Source organism: Stegodyphus dumicola, chromosome 2 (assembly GCF_044657685.1).
Source record: "Stegodyphus dumicola isolate Sdum_Otavi_A_Nest chromosome 2, ASM4465768v1".
Classification (NCBI taxonomy): Eukaryota; Metazoa; Arthropoda; class Arachnida; order Araneae; family Eresidae; genus Stegodyphus; species Stegodyphus dumicola.
Genome location: NC_140769.1, coordinates 180,441,548 through 180,460,328, shown reverse-complemented (window position 1 = coordinate 180,460,328; position 18,781 = coordinate 180,441,548). Strand labels below are relative to the sequence as shown.

General features: G+C 31.4%; 1 protein-coding gene across 7 annotated transcripts in view; it reads right to left on the bottom strand.

Moving 5' to 3' along the window:
- Positions 1-2,519: 2,519 nt before the first annotated feature.
- LOC118183735 (golgin subfamily A member 5-like) overlaps positions 2,520-18,781 on the bottom strand; it is a 96,488-nt gene continuing 80,226 nt past the window's right edge. For 4 of the 7 annotated variants that reach the window (XM_035353331.2, XM_035353333.2, XM_035353332.2 and 1 more), the window contains 2 exons: positions 11,938-12,001; positions 2,520-2,687 (listed from right to left, as the gene is read on the bottom strand). In XM_035353331.2, coding sequence (XP_035209222.1) covers positions 2,601-2,687; positions 11,938-12,001 — 151 coding nt within the window. In that variant the 3' untranslated portion in view covers positions 2,520-2,600. Of the gene's footprint in view, positions 2,688-7,386; positions 7,719-11,937; positions 12,002-18,781 lie in introns of all 7 variants that reach the window. The other 3 variants (XR_015039664.1, XR_004757285.2, XR_015039665.1) reach the window with 3 other exon arrangements.

Below are 18,781 nucleotides of genomic sequence, written 5' to 3'. Positions count from 1 at the left end.
CAAGTAAGTTGGAATATCATGACAGCGGAGATAGCTGTGAGTACTTTAAGACTTTTGCTGTGCCATGATCTTTTAAGACAAGAACTTGAATGGTGTTTACTTATGCTTCAGCTCTTGACAGCCGTGGGGGAGGGGAGAGTGTTCTGGTATTCTCCCCATCCAAAGTGTTCTAGTTGTTTTTCATTTAAGGAATTCAAAGTTTCTTCATTTAATGCTAAAATGAGAGTGCTTAAATAGTTTTAAATATTAATGACAGGATAAGACATTTGTATGTTTAAATTGCCTAAAATTTTAAAGATTGGAATGTTCTGAAATGAGGAATGTTAGTAACATAGTGAGTTAAATATGTCTGTTGTAATGATTAATAAACAAATAGTTGAAAGTACAAAATGTTTAGAAGAAAAAGGTCTTTAATGTGATTAAATTTTGAAATCTGCTTCTTGTAACTGAATAAAAATCAGGAAATTTCCAACAATTTTATAATTTTTTGTTAATTTTATTATTTTTGTATCAATTTGTGGTATGTATTTCCTGTTGGATGCTTAACGCCTTTCTTGATTTAATTATCATCTCTTGAAATATATATATATATACATACATACAGGGTGAGCCAAAAGTTCATTAAAACTTTAAAAATTCATAAAAAAGGAAGAAATTCTGATAAGGAAGTCAGTTTTTTTAGCAGCAAAAAAGTTTTTGTTAAAAATGTCACCAGTAGAGCGAGCTGGAAATCCAAAGCATAAAGAACATGGACAATAGTATGCTCCATTCATTTATTCTTGCAATAACAAGTGTTCAACATTACTTCCAGAATACTGTACGACACAACGAAGGTGACTCGCAACACCCATTGCAGCTGAATGCAGTATGTCGAAATGAATTGCAGAAACTTCACTATAGACAGAATCTTTGAGTTCGGCCAGTACTGAAGGGGATGAGTGATTTCAAAATAGCCTCACAACCAGAAATCAACCAGAGTGAGATCAGGTGATCGTGGAGACCATGTGATCTTGCAACCTCAACTGATCACTTTGTCTTCACAAAATGTACTCAGTAGGAATCATTTTACTGGATTGGCATAGTGGGACAATGCACCATCCTGCATAAATCTTATTACAGATGATACATCTCTTTGATTTAATGCGGTCAAGACTGTCACAATGAGGTAACACTGAGCAGTTATGGTGCACATTTTTAGCCAGATATGTGGCATGGTTCTTCAAAGAAGAATGGTCTGACAATGAAAGATGAGGTGAAGCCTCTGTCAACTTGGCTGGATGCAGTGATTTCGTTGCGTATTCCCAAGGATTCATATGAGTGTTCTGGTTTTTAACTTTCCCATGCAGTGTCAAGTGCCCCTCATCTGTTCAGAAAACGTTGAACCATTACTTAGGGTTGCTTTTAATTCTTGCCGTAGCCCACTCAGCAAATGATTCCCTTATAGTTGGGTCTCCCGGCTGTAACTCATGCAATGACTGCAATTTGTAAGGATAAAGATGACACATCCAATATCCTTCCAGCTTAATGAGTACTGCTACTCCCCGTGGACGAGTCAACCACTATATCATTCATGGTGTTTTTCACTGCAATAATTTGGCTCTTCTCCAATGAGGGTCTTCCACTTCATGGCCGATCTTCCAAAGGGCTACTTTCTTCAAATTGTAACAGTTGCTGACTTTCCGTTCAAATAGAACAACTTCACCAACAATGCTCGCTTGGGTAATAACATTCTGAAAGATAATGGGAAATCCTCATGTATCACAGTCTGTTATTGCATGATTAATTTGCATAACTCTGCTTAACTTCTTGCATGTCAGCACCCTCTACTGGTAATATTTTTAACTAAAAATTTTTTTGTTGTTAAAAAAAATCTGATTTTCTTATGAGCACTTTCTTGCAAACCAAACTTCTTTATCATAATTTCTTCCTTTTTTATGAATTTTTTTTAAAAGTTTTAATGAACTTTTGGCTCACCCTGTATATCAAGAGTGTGCATGCAAGATAAAGAATATGTAAAATAAAATCCTATCTTTAATTTGACCCCTTTATGTCCTCTACTTAATTTTTTCTCCTAAAATTAATAATAAAATCCTTATAATAAATCCCTCAACAGCATCATTTTAAAATTAATTCTTGTTATATGATTCTGATGTAAAGCTCATTATTTTACATTCAATTTTTTGTTTGTTCATTTGTTTGCTCACTTTCGTTGTTAATAGCTGATTCAAATGTAGCAATTTCCGTACTATTTAAAAAGAAAAATTGGAACATTTTTCAATTATTTTCTTTTTATTACAGGAGTAATAATATCAACAACAGACCTCAGTTATATAATATTTAGTTTTAAATAATCATTGTCTGCATTTAATCATTTATCATTCATTCATAAAGTAGTAAACTCAGGATTTATAACACAAATAGTAAATATCATATCTATTAAACGCGATTCATAAGCAGTGGTTTATCAGATATAGAATAAACTGATGTGATTATCTAAATATAATAAAGACATTACTAACTATAACAGAAAAGATTTTAATATGAAATTTCAAACAGACAAATTCTAACAAGTGTATAAAAATAGGCTATTATGAAAATTATTATTTCTTTACAGTAGCAGAGTTTGAATTGTGTATTTCTGGCTCATAAGTGAGCAGGACAATCATCACCCATAAATGCAAAAGGAGCTGAAAAATAAAATAAAATCTTTGAAATAACCTTTCAAGAACTTTATTATATAATGTATTAATAAGAATATTATACAGTATGTATTATTTATTATGTATTTATAAGAAGTGGTGTAATCACATTGGCATTCTAAGTACAGAACTGTAGCATCACAATACATTAAAGAGAATGCATTAGACAAAATGAAAATAACAAATAAAACATCAGTTCAGAAATCTGTTCAGAAACACAGTACAAAGTCCGAGATCTGGAACTGTCACACTTCACTGATTTCAGATTGTATCATCAGTTTAAATCTAGTAAGATGACATGACACTGGGGCTTTGGTTATTTTTTAGGTCGGGTTGAAGCATGCTAACCCCCCAAACAGGGCCGGCTGTCCCCGCATCATTGCAGCAGAATTTACAGAAGTTTTAAAACTTTAGGAGAAGCACTGGGCAACAGGATTTAAGAGCAGTAAAATTTTTAGAATTTAGAGAATACTAAACGGCAGAATTTAGGACCTGAAGAGATTATACCAGGCAGCAAAATGTGTGGCATTGGTCCTCCCCAGGGCTGTGGAGTCGGTAGGGAAAATTACCTACTCCGACGTATCATTCATCATGTCAACATATACACATGGGTTACAGCTTATTTTTTTAATATAAAAGAAGTAATAGATGCTACAAAAAATTATGGCATAGCAAATTATTTATATTAATTAGCATTTATTATGAAATGGAAAAAACTGGCATTAGTAATTTCTAAGAAACAGTACCGCTTAAGCAAGATCTTCCTTGTTAGAAGACCATTGATCTGATTTGATAAACTCCAGAGTTGAGAAGTCTTTCCACACTGACTTGAGTAGGAGGAAGAGTTGTTACTCTTAGGGCTACTTTTTTTAACTTTTCAGGATAAATTTTTATAAATTCTAAAAGAGGTGTCTTGGAAAAGCAATCATATTTCTCTATTTCTTTAAAGGCCGTGTAGAAATCTTGTCTGTATGTTTTCATTTTTATATCTAAAGGCTCTTGGTTCTTTATTTTCATTTGCTTTGACTTAGCCTTTTCAATATTATCCAAATATTTCTCAAAATTTAATTCATTACTGGAAGAGGACGATAGACAGTCTGCAGTTTGACTGTCCTGATTCGAATTCTCCAATTGTTCTGAGAATAATTTCATTCTTAATGAAAGTTCAAAGATGGCTTTCTAACAATCTCTATATCTTCAAATACATACTTCTCCATCGCACTGCTTGATCGATAATTGCTCCTCTTCCTGATCGCTTCCTAAGAATGGCATCAATTTTGACAGTTCTTGCTGCTATTGCTGCTTATGTAAATTTACCAGTGAGATTTGCAACTAAATGAATCAGTTTAATCAAGAATGGAAAATATCACATCCATCCTCCTTGCCTTATATTTATAAATATGTCAATAAAATAGAAAATAACTTTTTATTAATGTATATAGTCCATAAATAAAAATAATAACTCAATTTGTCATTAAATTTTTTTCAATTCACTTTAATTTCATTTCAAATTCAAACTGTCCAACAAAAACACGAGTTGAGTCGGAGTCGACCTGTTTTTAGCGACTCCAGCTCAGACTCCTTTTAACCCAAAATCTGCCTAACTCCGACTCCATAGCCCTGGTCCTCCCTCCCCACACAATCACTAGACCCTCAAAAGTGTAATCCTGGCCAACATCACTATCATGCCCATTCATATACTGCTACTGGCTAAGGTCCAACTTCCACACAAGCAGGTGTTTGAAAGTGACAGGCAGGAATCTCAGTTAGTCAAGAGGAAAATCATATTTACAGCACATCTGCTTCCTTTGTTGAACATTATATTCTTCATTTCTAGTTTTTTTTAAAGAGGGCGGGGCATATTTATTTATTTTTTTGGTCATGGTCTGGAAGTCCAGTTATTAGATCATTCCAGGTATTTAATGTTCGGATTTCGAATTTTTCACTGTAATACTTAAGTTTCTCAGATTGATATAAAATAACAAATGAATATGTTTCTAACAAACAGAGTAATTACTATTAAGAGTATTTTAAATAGTACACATAATGTACTCTAACTTTTGAATACTAATTTTTAATAATTCAAAAATTAAAATTAAGCTAAATAAATATTCAGAATAAAAAAATGATTAATATATTACTGACATAAAATATCTCAAACAATCAATCACACAGAATTAAATAAGACAATCTGGGGGGGATCATTAAGTTATTGAGTTGCAGCCAATTTTTAAGTTATGTAGAAAAATAACAAAATTTAAAGACAAGAAGAAAGCAACGCAATAATACATGATGCAATGATATACAAAGAAAAAGCAAATAGACTCACTACTTTTAACTGGAAGGAAAGCAAGCTAATGTTAAAACGTAAAAATTTGGCAAAAACGGAATCTTAGATTGGCACAGATTTCAAATAAAATAACCCCTCAAAATTTTTTATCCCTGAAAATGAAGAATCTATGTAAGCTGCTTTCAAACAAATAGTTTTACTTAAAATCTATATTAATCTGTTATTCTTTATTGCCTAATTTTACATATTCTCTCTCTTTTTTTGAAATTCATATTGATTTTAAGCATGCTCCAAAAATTGTAACACAGAGAATTTTACCTTATTCGCTAAATGATCCCCTCCCCCCCAAAAAAACTTAAAAAAGAACAGTTTTGTAAACCAGAATAACGATTTTGGTACAGTGAAGAGTATTTTCATGCTCATACAAAATTTAATAACATATATTTTATTGCCTTAAGAAAAGGCTGTATTAAAATTTGTTTCTGAAATTTAAAAAAATTTGAGCTACAAAATACAGATGGTTGCAATGCTGCCTGACATTATTCTGAGTTTTTATTGCTGAACTGATATAATCTTCCTTTAATTGAAATGAAAGTAGACCATTTAAAAATAGATTATTATCATTCTGTTGGAGCTATTTGTGTATCTATATTCCTTTTCAGTTTTGACTACTGAATTTGGAATTTAGATTAGATTAAGTATTGTGCTTTGAGCTACTGTATGCTAAATAACTTTTTCCCCTAATACATTGGGGAAATTTTTGGTGAAAAGCCGAAAAATTTCATTGAAATTTGATATATAAAAATAGAAGATATCTTGGTTGCACAAAAGTTAAATGATTGTGATCGAAATGACATGCCATATTTTTAATCCTTTCTGCCAAAATCATATTGAATTTCAGATCAATTTATTCAATGAGAGACAGAAAAGTGAAATTTATTAGTTATGAAATTTATTAGTGCATTACAGAGCAGCCTTGGACAGAAATTGAACTTAATATTTTACTGTGGAATTTATGAAACTGACGCAAGTCATTTATAAATAAATAACTTGAAATCAAAAGCTATCATTTTACAGTATTTATTTAGGCTGTATTAGGTGTCAGAGAAGGATAGCAAGAAATTTAAAGTATTTTGCTGTTCACTTTATTTCATTTCATCTAATTATTTTTAAAATATGCTTGAAATGCCTATGATCTCACAATACAATGTGCCCACTGACAGCCAAGCAGATAATATGGTTGAACAGTAGTAATTGATCCAGATTTAATCTGCATGAATGTACTGGCCCAAAATACAGCATGCATGATTTTTTAAGTGAACAATTATCTGCTTCATCATCATTTTTCTAGTAAAGAAATGTGCCATCTGCTTCATAGACTGTTATTTGGATTAATGGGTTATATGGAACAACTAATTTATGTTCTGGCACCAATAGTGTTCAGAAGATTACTATTTTTCATGGTAACATGTCAAGAATTCCATTGCATTAACAAGCAATTTCAATTCATGCTGTTTTATAAACAACTTTGACATCCAGCATGCACACAATTTCTGCAATACAATTTTGAAAAAAAAAAAAGAAAAAAAAAAAAAAAAAGGATGGAAAACTTTTTTAAAAGGCAAATACAGAGCACATCACATAAAATGATCTCTTCTGCTACAAATACATATGAACTTCAATAAGTTGCCGACGATTTCCAACTGGTTTTATGTTCTTGCAGGCAAGAAACAATAAGATAGAATATAAAATACAGAATTGAATAGTATTTTTTACACATAATAAATATAAACAAAAAGCATGTACTTTAGAGTAATATCTGAAAATGGTATAAACACCTTGCCAATGAAACAATACATTTAGCAGACGTGCACATCAATAAACAGTGATAGAGCAACAATGTTTAAAACTATAATTTACTTTCATTAACTGTGAGAGGGAAAAATATAAAGATCATATTCAAAAGAGAATGGATACTCAGGCTTGATACATGAAAAAGCCTGAGACACAGAAAAAAATAATAATAATAAGAAGAAGAAACAATAAATGAGTAAATGATGTATTAAAAAATTATCGCTGTATTACAGTTTAGTCATTAAAAGGCAAATGGACTCTGCAGAAGAAATGGAAAATGCTACTTGAATTATTAGCTTAAGAAGTAAGTGTACAAACACAAACATAATTTTTACAAGTAGCATTTTGTAAAAGCAGATAATGAATTCATAAAAGATTATTTTGTAAACTACTACATTTAAAAGCAATTAAATATATATACAATGATTTACAATTGAAAAATTTGATGTGAAGAGCATGGATAATTGAATTAACTAATTTAAATACAAATGCATAAAATAATATTCAAAATTACAATTGTTATTTTTAATGACTGCATTTTACCTTTGACTTTGAAGTAATCATAGTAGAGTAAATGTGGAAATCACCAATATTTGGAAGTTTACAAGTTTCAAGAAGCATACATTTACTATAATAATCAATCCATAAATGAAAACATTACCTGAAAAAAAGGACTAATAACAGTTCTTACATATTTTGTTGTCCACTGTTTTAAACAAAATTGCTAGTTCAATTTATCACAAATAATGGATAACTGTAGTGTTACAATACACTCATAACAACTTTGCCTTGGTTTTGTGTAATCCTGATCTTCAATAAGCCAAATTAGCTTTTATTAAGAAGTTATCAGTCAATTGCTCTTTCTCTGTTTTTCTCTTGCATTTTGAAAAAAAAAAAAAAAAAAAAAAAAAAAAAAAAAAAAAAGATTTAAATTTGGCACCAACTTTATACAGAATAGCAGTTAGCGGATTATTTTTAAAACAACAAGACTGGTTATACTGATATGCATACTTATAACTTTAAAAGACTGTGTAGTATATGATATGCATACTTAAAACTTTAAAAGACTATTTGTCATAATGGCACAATAAAGACATTGTGGAAAAGCACAGCACCATTTAAATTCATATTTTTGTGAATTTATGACGTTTTAAGTTTATAAAAAAATGACAATTTTGTTGTTATTTTATGTTCTGTTAGGTATTTGACCACTAGAATGACTGGAGCTAAGTTTAATGAATTTCTTTATCAGAAGATCTCAAAGTGTGAGCACACAGGTATATAAGATTTTATATAACATATTCATAACTTGTATCTATTGATCATTTAATTAAATAATGATCTGTTATTTTTCTGACTAAATAAAGAGCAATCTGTTCTTTCGAACTTCCACTTGAATCATTGGTGCAGTTTTAGTAAAAACTCCAATAACTTTCACAGTTGATGGGAAAATAAATAAGTACTCTAACATCATATTGCCATCCATATTAGAAATATCTGCATCAGATCAATTTGCTCTTAAAAAGGGCAATTTTGTTTGGGAGGTGAAAGCCTACTATGTAGTCTTTGGAGGGTAAATAAGAATTCAAAGAGTTTGACTAAAATTACTTTTGTATTCTAGTTATCATTGCTCAACAATGAAATTGTCACATCAAGAAGGAAAGGTCACATAAATTAGAAATTCACAGAATCTATAAGATATGTTAATCATATGCAAATGATTAAAAATTGCCAAAACTTGTGTATGCAGTCCTTCCCATGCACATACACAATTTCAAATAGTATTTACAAACAGACCTTACTTAAAAAATAGCATTCATACACCTTTTTATCATATGTTATATCATATATTATAAGGATTATGTTATATCATACATTAGATTTATTTATAGAGTACTACCTGCTTTGTAATTTTAACATGAATTATTGTTTAGTTATAAAACAAGTAGTGCTACCATAAACATGAAAGGGATGACTTATAGTTAACTGGAAAAAGCAGAAATTAAAATATTAATCGTTTTAAGTAAAATCAACAAATAATGAACATTGTAGTACAACAGGGATGTCAAACTCATACGTACACTTGGGCCAAAGAAACGAGGTTTAACTTTAGGTGGGCCGAAAAAAAAAATCAATATTCATAGAAACGTAGATTTATTTCGAATAATACAATAATAAACATATATATATATTTATATAGAAAAGAACAAGAAAAATTTAATGTTTACGTCCTGATACTTAACATCTCTTCTCTGCTATTATCTTTCCTATTTCGGGAGAAATTTTGTTTGCAGTGATAACTTTCAACGCTGACCCAAGGTGAGCATCATTAATACGGTTTCTAATAGGAGACTTATTACCTTTCATGACTGAACATAACTGCTCGCACAAGTGCTACCAAACATGGAAATAATTTCATATGCGAATTTTCGAGTATTTTCAAACCTGGCTGGTAAATATTTGTAAAATTCAGGCATGCCCACTTCAATGAATTTTGCTTTCAAATTTGAGTTGCATTGAATCTCGATCACCTCCATTTGCATATGGCTGGGTACTGAGTCAATACTTATTGAGAAAATCGAACAAAAAAAAAAAAAAAAAAAAAAATTGTCTTCGAGGGAACTAAAATCATTAAACCTCGTATCAAATTCAGTTGTTAAATTTGCAATTTTTTCTGCGTATTTTTGATACGACCAAGTATCATCTAAACTTGATTTGTTTATGCTGCACGTCGGGAAGTGCGTCAAATCTTCATTTTTAAGTTGTTTTTCCCAAAGAACTAGTTGACATTTGAATGCTTTAATTATGTCATGACATTTGAATGCTTTAATTATTTGAATGCTTTAATTAAATATATTATTATAATTTGAATGCTTTAAACATGTTCGTAATGATATGATCTTTTCCTTGTAACTATAAATTTAAATTGGTTAAGTGTTTGGTTATATCAACCAAGAAAGATAAATCTTGTATCCATATTGGATCCTAAAACAAACTTACGTCTTGATTTTTCGTTTTTAAAAACTGACATATTTCTTCTTTCAAATCCCAGAATTGTTTGAGAATCTTGGAGCAAGATAACCAACGTACCTCAATATAGTAGGACAAACCCGAATATTCACTAACTCGCTTAAGAAAGCAGTGAATTGACGCTGATTTAAACCTCGAGATCTTATAAAATTTATAACTTTTTTTATATATGACAAAACATTCTCCATATTTATTACTTTTGTGCATAGAACTTCTTGATGTATAATACAATGCATATGATGAATGTTTGAACCGTGAATTTCACTAAGTTTTTTTCTTAGTAATGCTACGAAGCCCTTGTTTTTCCTGGTCATTGATGGAGTGCCATCTGTAGCTACAGAATTTAATTTTGCCAAAGGTAGATTGTATTTCTGCAGAAGTCCAAAAACACAAGTAAATGTATCTTCTCCTGTGGTAGTACCAGGCATCGGTATTAGTTCCAGTAATTCCTCAAAAATGTTAAAATTCTTGTCACAAGAACGAAGAAACACTGCTAATTGAGCTTTGCCACTAATGTCCGTGCTCTCGTCACAGGCAATGGAGAAACTTTCGAAACTAGATGATTTTGCTTTGATCTGATCACTTCAATTCGCGGCTAAATCAGTAACTCTTTCCGCAACTGTATTTCGAGACAATGAAATTGATTGAAAAGCCTTCACATTTCCAGGACAAACAATTTCTCCAGCTTTCATTAGGCATTCCTTGATGAAATCACCATCAGTAAAAGTCTTCGAATGTTTAGCTATCAACTCGGACAAGACGTAGCTTGCATGTACCGCCGCTTCACTTTCTTGCGATACTTTATTAAACATGGACTGTTGCTTTTTCACTCCTAACTTGAGCTCTTTCAACTTTTCTTCTCTCATTAATCCTTCGTAATTGTTATATTTCGATTTGTGTTGTTTGTAATGACGTTTAATATTATATAACTTCGGTACTTAAATAGTATTATTACGTATCAAGCAGATTATTTTATCTTTTATTTCATAGCAAAAATATTCTAATTCCCATTTTACTAGGAATATTCTTCTATGTTCGTCAGCGATTTTTCGTTTAATTTTACTACCACTTGGTTTTGATATAGACATACTGAATACAAAGGGCTGGAATAAACACAGTTAACGCTAAAAAGTTAACAGAAATTTATTCTTTCCACAAGAGATAAATCAAAATGCTGAAATATTTCTTCAAAAATATTCTAACAATATCAAAAAAATGTCAAACGTTTAGCAAAAATCAATTCAAAACAGAGAAACTAATTCTATCTCACAGCGAAATCGCTACAAATCAATCACAGCATTAAGTAAACAAACAGTTCGCTAGAACTACAGCTACTGCTGAGATGAGTTGTTTGTTCTTGGCTTTTATAAGCTTTATAATTAATTTCTCGAATATACTAGAAACATCTATAAATATCTGGATTTTTGTGGATGGCAACAGCAATTACGAGATATTTATTTATTAGGTATTAAATGCACGTGCTGTTCTATTTTTAACCTTGCAACGCAGCTGTCTTTTCAAAAATTGTCTGCATTGCTAAGGCAACATGAAGCAAATCTAATTACAATTCTAAATAAAAAAAACTAAATAAATAAATAACTATGAAATCCGTAACAATATGAATTAAGTAATAATTAATATTAAAGCAAAGTGCATGCACCAATATATCGTATAAAACTATGATTGGAAAACTGAGACCATGAGTTCGGCCACATTCGGCTATCGGGGGATGCGTACAAGTTCTGAGTGCACGTGTCCCCCAAAAGCCGAAGGTAGCTGAACGCAAGCTACTCACACGCATTTGTAATTTAAGTAGTGTGTGTGTCAGCTCACTGTGAGTAATCTAACGCTGAATAAATTATCGTTAATTACTTAGCAGTAAACATTTAATTTTTTTCTCCGTCGATATGTTATTTTATTATTATATATTATTATTTGCCGATATATTGGCTGGGCCGCAGAAATATTTCTTGTGGGCCACGAGTTTGACATCCTTGTAGTACAATATTAGATGAAAATATGGCCACAAAGAAAGGTGATAAATCAGATTAGTAATTTACTCACCATATATATTATAATAAAAACTCTGGTCATAGGATACCTCCGAAAGAATACTCCAAGCCGAATACTACAAAGATAAATAAATGTATCAAATGATTAAAAATATGTTATTAGTTACATATATAAAAATTCATTACTGGTTAATATAGTTTCATACATGCTAATAAATATTCAGTAAGGTAAGTCAGACAATATTGTTATTCTGTATCCAATTAAAACTAAAATCTAATCTCCTATTTAAAATGGAAAGTTACTCCTTCCAATGATAACATGATATTCTACAACAATTTTATGAATAAATGAAAGCATAAAAAATAATTCTTCCTAACATCTTCCCTCCCACTTTCTCTGTTATTAGAGAACACACATCACTCATAACATTTTTCAAGTTACAATAATTTAATTTATAACATAGATATATAAATTATTAAATGATTTGCTAAATTTAGCAGAATAATACACTGCTTCTATTTATATAGAAGCAGTGTATTATTCTGCTAAAATTTTCATTAATGACATACATTACTTCTTTTACCATACTATCAAATTATTTGTCTTGTTAGTGCACACTTACTTGTGGCCTAAACTTTTAGACAACATAAATTTTAACTGTAAAGGAAATCTTAAATTTTTCAAAATAATTTTCTTCCTGTTATTAAGCTGCTAAAAAACTATAAACTATTTTTCACTCAGCAATTTCATTCTTGAATACTTGTGTATATGGGATTTTAAATCCGTAGCTTAATATTTTTCCTCGCACGCTGTCTAAATTTTAGCTGTTGACTGCACGAGTGAAATTGATAGAACTCTCACCACTTTGTTTTTTGAGAGGAGATGTAAGATGTTGTTTTATAGATGTAAGATGATATAGATGCTGTATTAATAGATGAACGATCTTATAGATGTATTAATGTTTCATTAAATGTGTTTTGTTTGAATATGAATTGTGATTGCCAAACTTCGGGATCAAATTACAAGCAACAAATAGAGGAATATGAAGCAATGTTGGATGACAGAAGGAATATTTCTGTTAATAGTGAAATCGATGCATCAACTGCTCGAATTTTCAATGACTCTTCTTTTGCTGTTTTTGATGAAGATCATGACGTAAAACAAAATATTAGTAAGTCGTCAGTTCAATTTCTGTTTTCACAGTTTTCAAATATGTATATAAATTTTAGTGATATTGAAAGTTTGATTTCTAAATAATTTGATGGTAATCCGTATAATTCGATTGACAAATTCATTGAAAACTTTGAAGATGTATCTAATTTGTTAAAACTAAATGAATTACAGAAACTGATATTCGCCAAAAGATCTTTAACTGGTAAAGCAAAATTATTTATTGAAAGTGAAATGAACATTAATTTGTGGAATGCAGTTAAGGCTTTATTAGTAAATGAATATGGTGTTCAGTATAACTCTGCTCAATTGCACGAATTATTATCAAAACGTAAAATGCAGGAAAAAAAAAGAATCTCTATATGAATATTTTTTGGTAATTAAAAATCTATCTTCTAAAGGTAATATTGAAAACGCCGCTTTATTTGAATATGTTATTAAAGGTATAAACGATTCTGCATTTAATAAAGCTATTCTTTGTGGTTGTAAAACTTTGGCAGAATTTCAAGAAAAACTTAAGATATATGAAAAAATTAAATTAGATAATGATAAAAATAAATCCGTTAAGCCTAATTCTAAAACCAGACGCGACCATTTTGAAACTAAAATAAAAACAAATATTCATTGCTATAACTGCAGAAATCTTCGTCACGGAGAATTTTTGCAAAAATAAGAGCAAGGGAAAAAAATGCTTTCGTTGTAATTTATTTGGTCACGTAGCCGCAGAATGTATAAAAAATAAGACAAATATAAAAGACCTTTCCAGAGTGAATCACATATTTGTAAAGAAGCAGTTAAATGATATGCATAAAACTGTATCAATAGATAATGTAGAAATAAAAGCTCTGATTGATACAGGAAGTGATATAAATATAGTATCGGAAAATATTTATAAAGTAATTGGTTCACCTAGTATTAATTCTTCCGACTTGATTCTCGTAGGCTTTGGTAAAGTAAAACCTATTGGTTATTTTAAAGGTTCCATAGAAATTGATGATTGTGAAATTAAATCAAATATTTATGTTGTACCTTAAGGAACAATGAAAGAAAATGCTGTTATTGGAAATGAATTGCTTTCGCAAATGGAAATTATTATAAACGAGAACGGCATATCTATGAAAGTAGCAGAAGATGAAAATGAATCGAATTTAATGTATATAACTGTTGGTCAAGAAAATGGATTATATAATTGTTCAGATATTACTAAAGAATATTCCAAAGTAAAATACTTAAATGAAAGTTATATTCCCAGTAAAACTGAAAACCCTATAGAAGAAACAGATGTAGTTGAAGATGAATTAAAGGAAGATGTGTCTCAGGAAGAGAAAAGTGATGTTAAACATGGACAAGGAAAATTGCAAAATGTAAAGAAAGGGAAGAATTTCATTCATAAAGGAAAAAGAAAAAACCCACCTAAGAATGTTCAGCAAGTCAAAAAGAGTAATGAAAGAATTAACGAATCCAAAAAAACCCACTTCAGAGCCAAACAGATCTAGAAAAAGAAAGAATTCGGAATCTGAGAAACTAGACTAATATAATGCTGGTGAAACAGAAATATCAACAGTAAGAAAGAGTAAACAGCAAAAGAAACTTCCAGCTAAAGAACTGGATCCTGGTATATCTGAAAATCTTAAAGGAAGACAAGGCAAAGGAAAATCTACTAATATTGAAATGTGTAGTATTTCAAAAGATGACCAACATATTTCTTTGAAACCCAGACGTTTACCAATTATAGGTAAAGAACAATTAAAACAAGAAAAATATATTTTACAAATGGATTTGGATGCTCATAAACAACAAGTTAGATCTTTGGAAAGAAAACTTTCTGTATCAGAACAAACTGTAGAAATGTTACAGAAGCAACTATCAGAAGCAAAGAAGGAAGTAGAAGCTGCAAACTTTCAGATGAGAACCGAAGATAAAATCCTATCTGAGAAAGAAAAAGAAGTTCAACATGTTAAACTGAAAATGCAAGAAAAGCTACCTTTTGAAAAGGATCGCATGAGAAAAATTATGGAGAAGTGATTATTTTCCAAACAAGAAGAACTTGGAAAAGACACGAAGAAACAAATATTTAAAGTGCAAGAACGAAATAAGAAAGCGTATAACACATATAACCTTCGAAGACGTTCTCCAAAATGCTATGAAATTAAAGATTTAGTATCAAAAGAACGCAATTTGGATCAAACGTTAAGTTAAAATCAAAGTATTTAGGCCCGTATAAGATTATCAAAATAAAGAATAATGTCTCCTATGATGTTGTAAAAGAAGGAGATCATGAAGCACCCACTAAAACAAGTGCATGCACTGAATACATAAAACCATGGACTTAAGTAGAAGATGCATAAAATAATACTGATTATGACATTTAAACCTGGCGTGACAGAACTGATAATCGAACTGTGATTTTTCACCTAATAAAGACTTTTATTTCAGTTAATGCTATTTTTAAGATGAAATGAAGTTTACCAAAAATGTTAAAGATTGAAGATATTTTTCGATTTAGATGAAATTTTCTGAAAAGTAGAAGGGACTGTTGACGATATTATAGTTGCAAAGATGAAGGACAATTAAGATGTTTCCTTTCAATATTGTCCTTAGCACATCCCCTCTCCTTTCATATTTCTTTTTAGGTTTCGGCTTATTCTTTATGATGGTTCTTTTACTGAAGACAACGATGATGTAAGATGACCAATGATTTATAATGTCAAGAATAGAATAATGTTGTCGAGGTCGACGCATAGCAGGAAGGCCGAATGTGGGATTTTAAATCCGTAGCTTAATATTTTTCCTCACGCACTGTCTAAATTTTAGCTGTTGATTGCACGAGTGAAATTGATAGAACTCTCGCCACTTTGTTTTTTGAGAAGAGATGTAAGATGTTGTTTTATAGATGTAAGATGATATAGATGCTGTATTAATAGATGAACGATCTTATAGATGTATTAATGTTTCATTAAATGTGTTTTGTTTGAATATGAATTGTGATTGCCAAACTAAAGAACCCACACACACACACACACACATATATATATATATATAAGGTATCCAGAAAAGTTCTTGCCGTTTTGGACAATCAGGGAAAAAGTCATGAAACAAACAACAATCACTGCTAATCCTCAAAGCAATCATCATTGGCCTCCACTGCTTTTGCCAATGAGTGGCTAGCTGTGTAGAGCCATGGTGGTCAGGAGTCTTGGATGCAAAGAAGTTCGTGAGGGTCTTTTTGAGGTCTGGCCGGTTGTTGCAGGATTTCCCACAAAGATGGTTGTCCAGGGAATGCAAAATGTGGTAGTCTGTTGGTGCGAGGTCTGGGGAGTATGGTGGATGGAGTAATGTCTCTCAGCCCAGTTGCTGGATGGTGTCCCTGGCTTCCCGAGCCATAGACTCGCATTGTTGGAGGAGGAGTAGACCCTTGAGGTGATTGACCAATACTGGCTCTTTATGCATCAGTGCCTGAAGCACATGTTCTAACTGCTGCAAGCACAGGCCTGCCATGATGGTTTGGCTCACTGGCAGGAGCTCATTAGTGCACCACTTGGCAATTAGTGCACCAGATACTGAGCATGATCTTGCATGGGTGAAGAGAAGGTCTCGCAGTGTGAGACACGTGGTCCTGTGGTGACAACCAATGTCTGGAATGCCTGGGTGTGTCATACTGGACCCATTTTTCATCGCTGGTGAGTACTCAATCAAATATGGGTGCATTGCGGTGCTGAGTAAGCAATGACAAACAGGCAGTGACATGCTGTTGCTTGTTTGCATCAGACAGTGAGTGGGGTACCCACTTGCTCAGCTTGTATGCCTTTCCTATGCAGTGCAGATGGAGTCTGATCATTTCATCAGATATCTGGAAGTGTGCAGCAAGCTCACTATATGTTTGGCTATTCTCACTCTCTATGGCTTTCTCAGGGCCTCATCGTCCAGTGCTTGTGGCCGACCACTGTGCGGTGCATCACTAAGAGACATATCCCCTGACTTGAACTTCTGGAACCATTGCCTAGTGGTTTGTTAGTTAACGGCATCATCCCCAAAAGGCCTGGCAAATTGGATGACTTGATTCTGCTGCTGACAGGCCCACATTAAAATCATACAGCAAACAACTCCAAACGAGTGCCTTTGATGCACCCATTTCAATCAATTGCTGTGTGAGTTATGTTTGAAGTACTGATGCAATGCACTTTTATACTCTTAGTCAATGTCTGGACTCCCATCCGAACCACTTTATCGCCAGGTTTGGCGACTATTTTTATGTTGGGGTTCACTCTTCCAATATCATATCAGAAATGCCAAGAACTTTTTTTTGTTACCTTGTACAAATAAATCTGTAAATTTCATATATAAATAGATACATCTGTAAATTTCATATATAAATAGATACATCTGTAAATTTCATATATTAATACAACAGTTGCATTGACCATATAATAAAAGATATAAAATATGTGACAGTTATACTAACCATAAATAATATAACAAAGGAATTGTGATATATAACATATTAAAACTTAAATTCTTCACTAAAAAAATCTACATGCTTTAAAAAAAAATTGATACAGTAGCCATCTTTTTGTATCCCAAATAATTCTGCTAAAAATATACATTTAAATTTATTCTGCCTTTTTATACTTTTTCCATACTCCTTTGTTTTTTTTTCCTAGAATTTTTTTAAATGACAAGAAATTTGAACAACTTAGGCTAAAAGTTTTATCTGCTTTTTTGGATAACCTTCAGCACTATGTTTAAAACCTTTGTATCTGCAAGATATATATATATATATATATATCATCATTCTAAATTAATACCAACTCATTTTTTTATCAGGAGGAGGTAATCCATAATATCTATGTTCAAGTATCATTCCTGTCAGTCAGTCTACTTGAATATATGTTTAGTTTAATTTAACCACTTAACTGTTTCATTTTACTGCAATATTGTGACCAAAAATAAGCATATTTTTTATAAATAATTTTGTATTCTAACCGATTATATGAATTCAAATCAGCTGTCAAAACTGTTACAAGCTGCAAAATGCAAACTCAACTGTTACAAGCTGCAATGCTGCAAGTTGTCAAAACTGTTACAAGCTGCAATGCTGCAAAAATGCATTTATTAATTTAAGATAATTTTTAATTACGGCAAAATGAAGGAATTTTTATTTAAAGTTGGCTTTTTTATCACGAAATTGCAGAACTGGAAAGAACACTTTACAGGAGATAAATGTGAAAGAAGTGAATTTGCTGTGAAAGAAAATCCCGGCTGTTCCAGAGGAGAATTACCAGTATCCATTTCTTAAAAGTTCTGAACCTGAATTAAACAATTCTGAACTTTCCGTTTTTTTCATCATCACTTGAGAATTCTGATAAAGAACTTTCAGAACTACTAGAATCATTTATAGAAAATTCAGTTTCGCTACCTGATCCAATATCAGAATTATATTTTGTTGTGAGCCATTTATTGTCACCCATTGTTCTTTTATTTCATGACAGAATTGGGAAGTAATACTATTCACAAAGCCTAATACACTGAACACGTCCAAACAAACTGAATGAATTTTTTCACTTAATGAAAAGCGGTAAAATGTATCATTGAACTGATTTTACAAACTTATCTCTCCTGGAGTACTAGAAACATCTATTAGAAACACCACAAAGTAAAAAATGTCAAAAATGCCTGGGAAAATCAGTGGTTTGGTGTAGAAAAATAAACTGCTCGAATGGTGTAC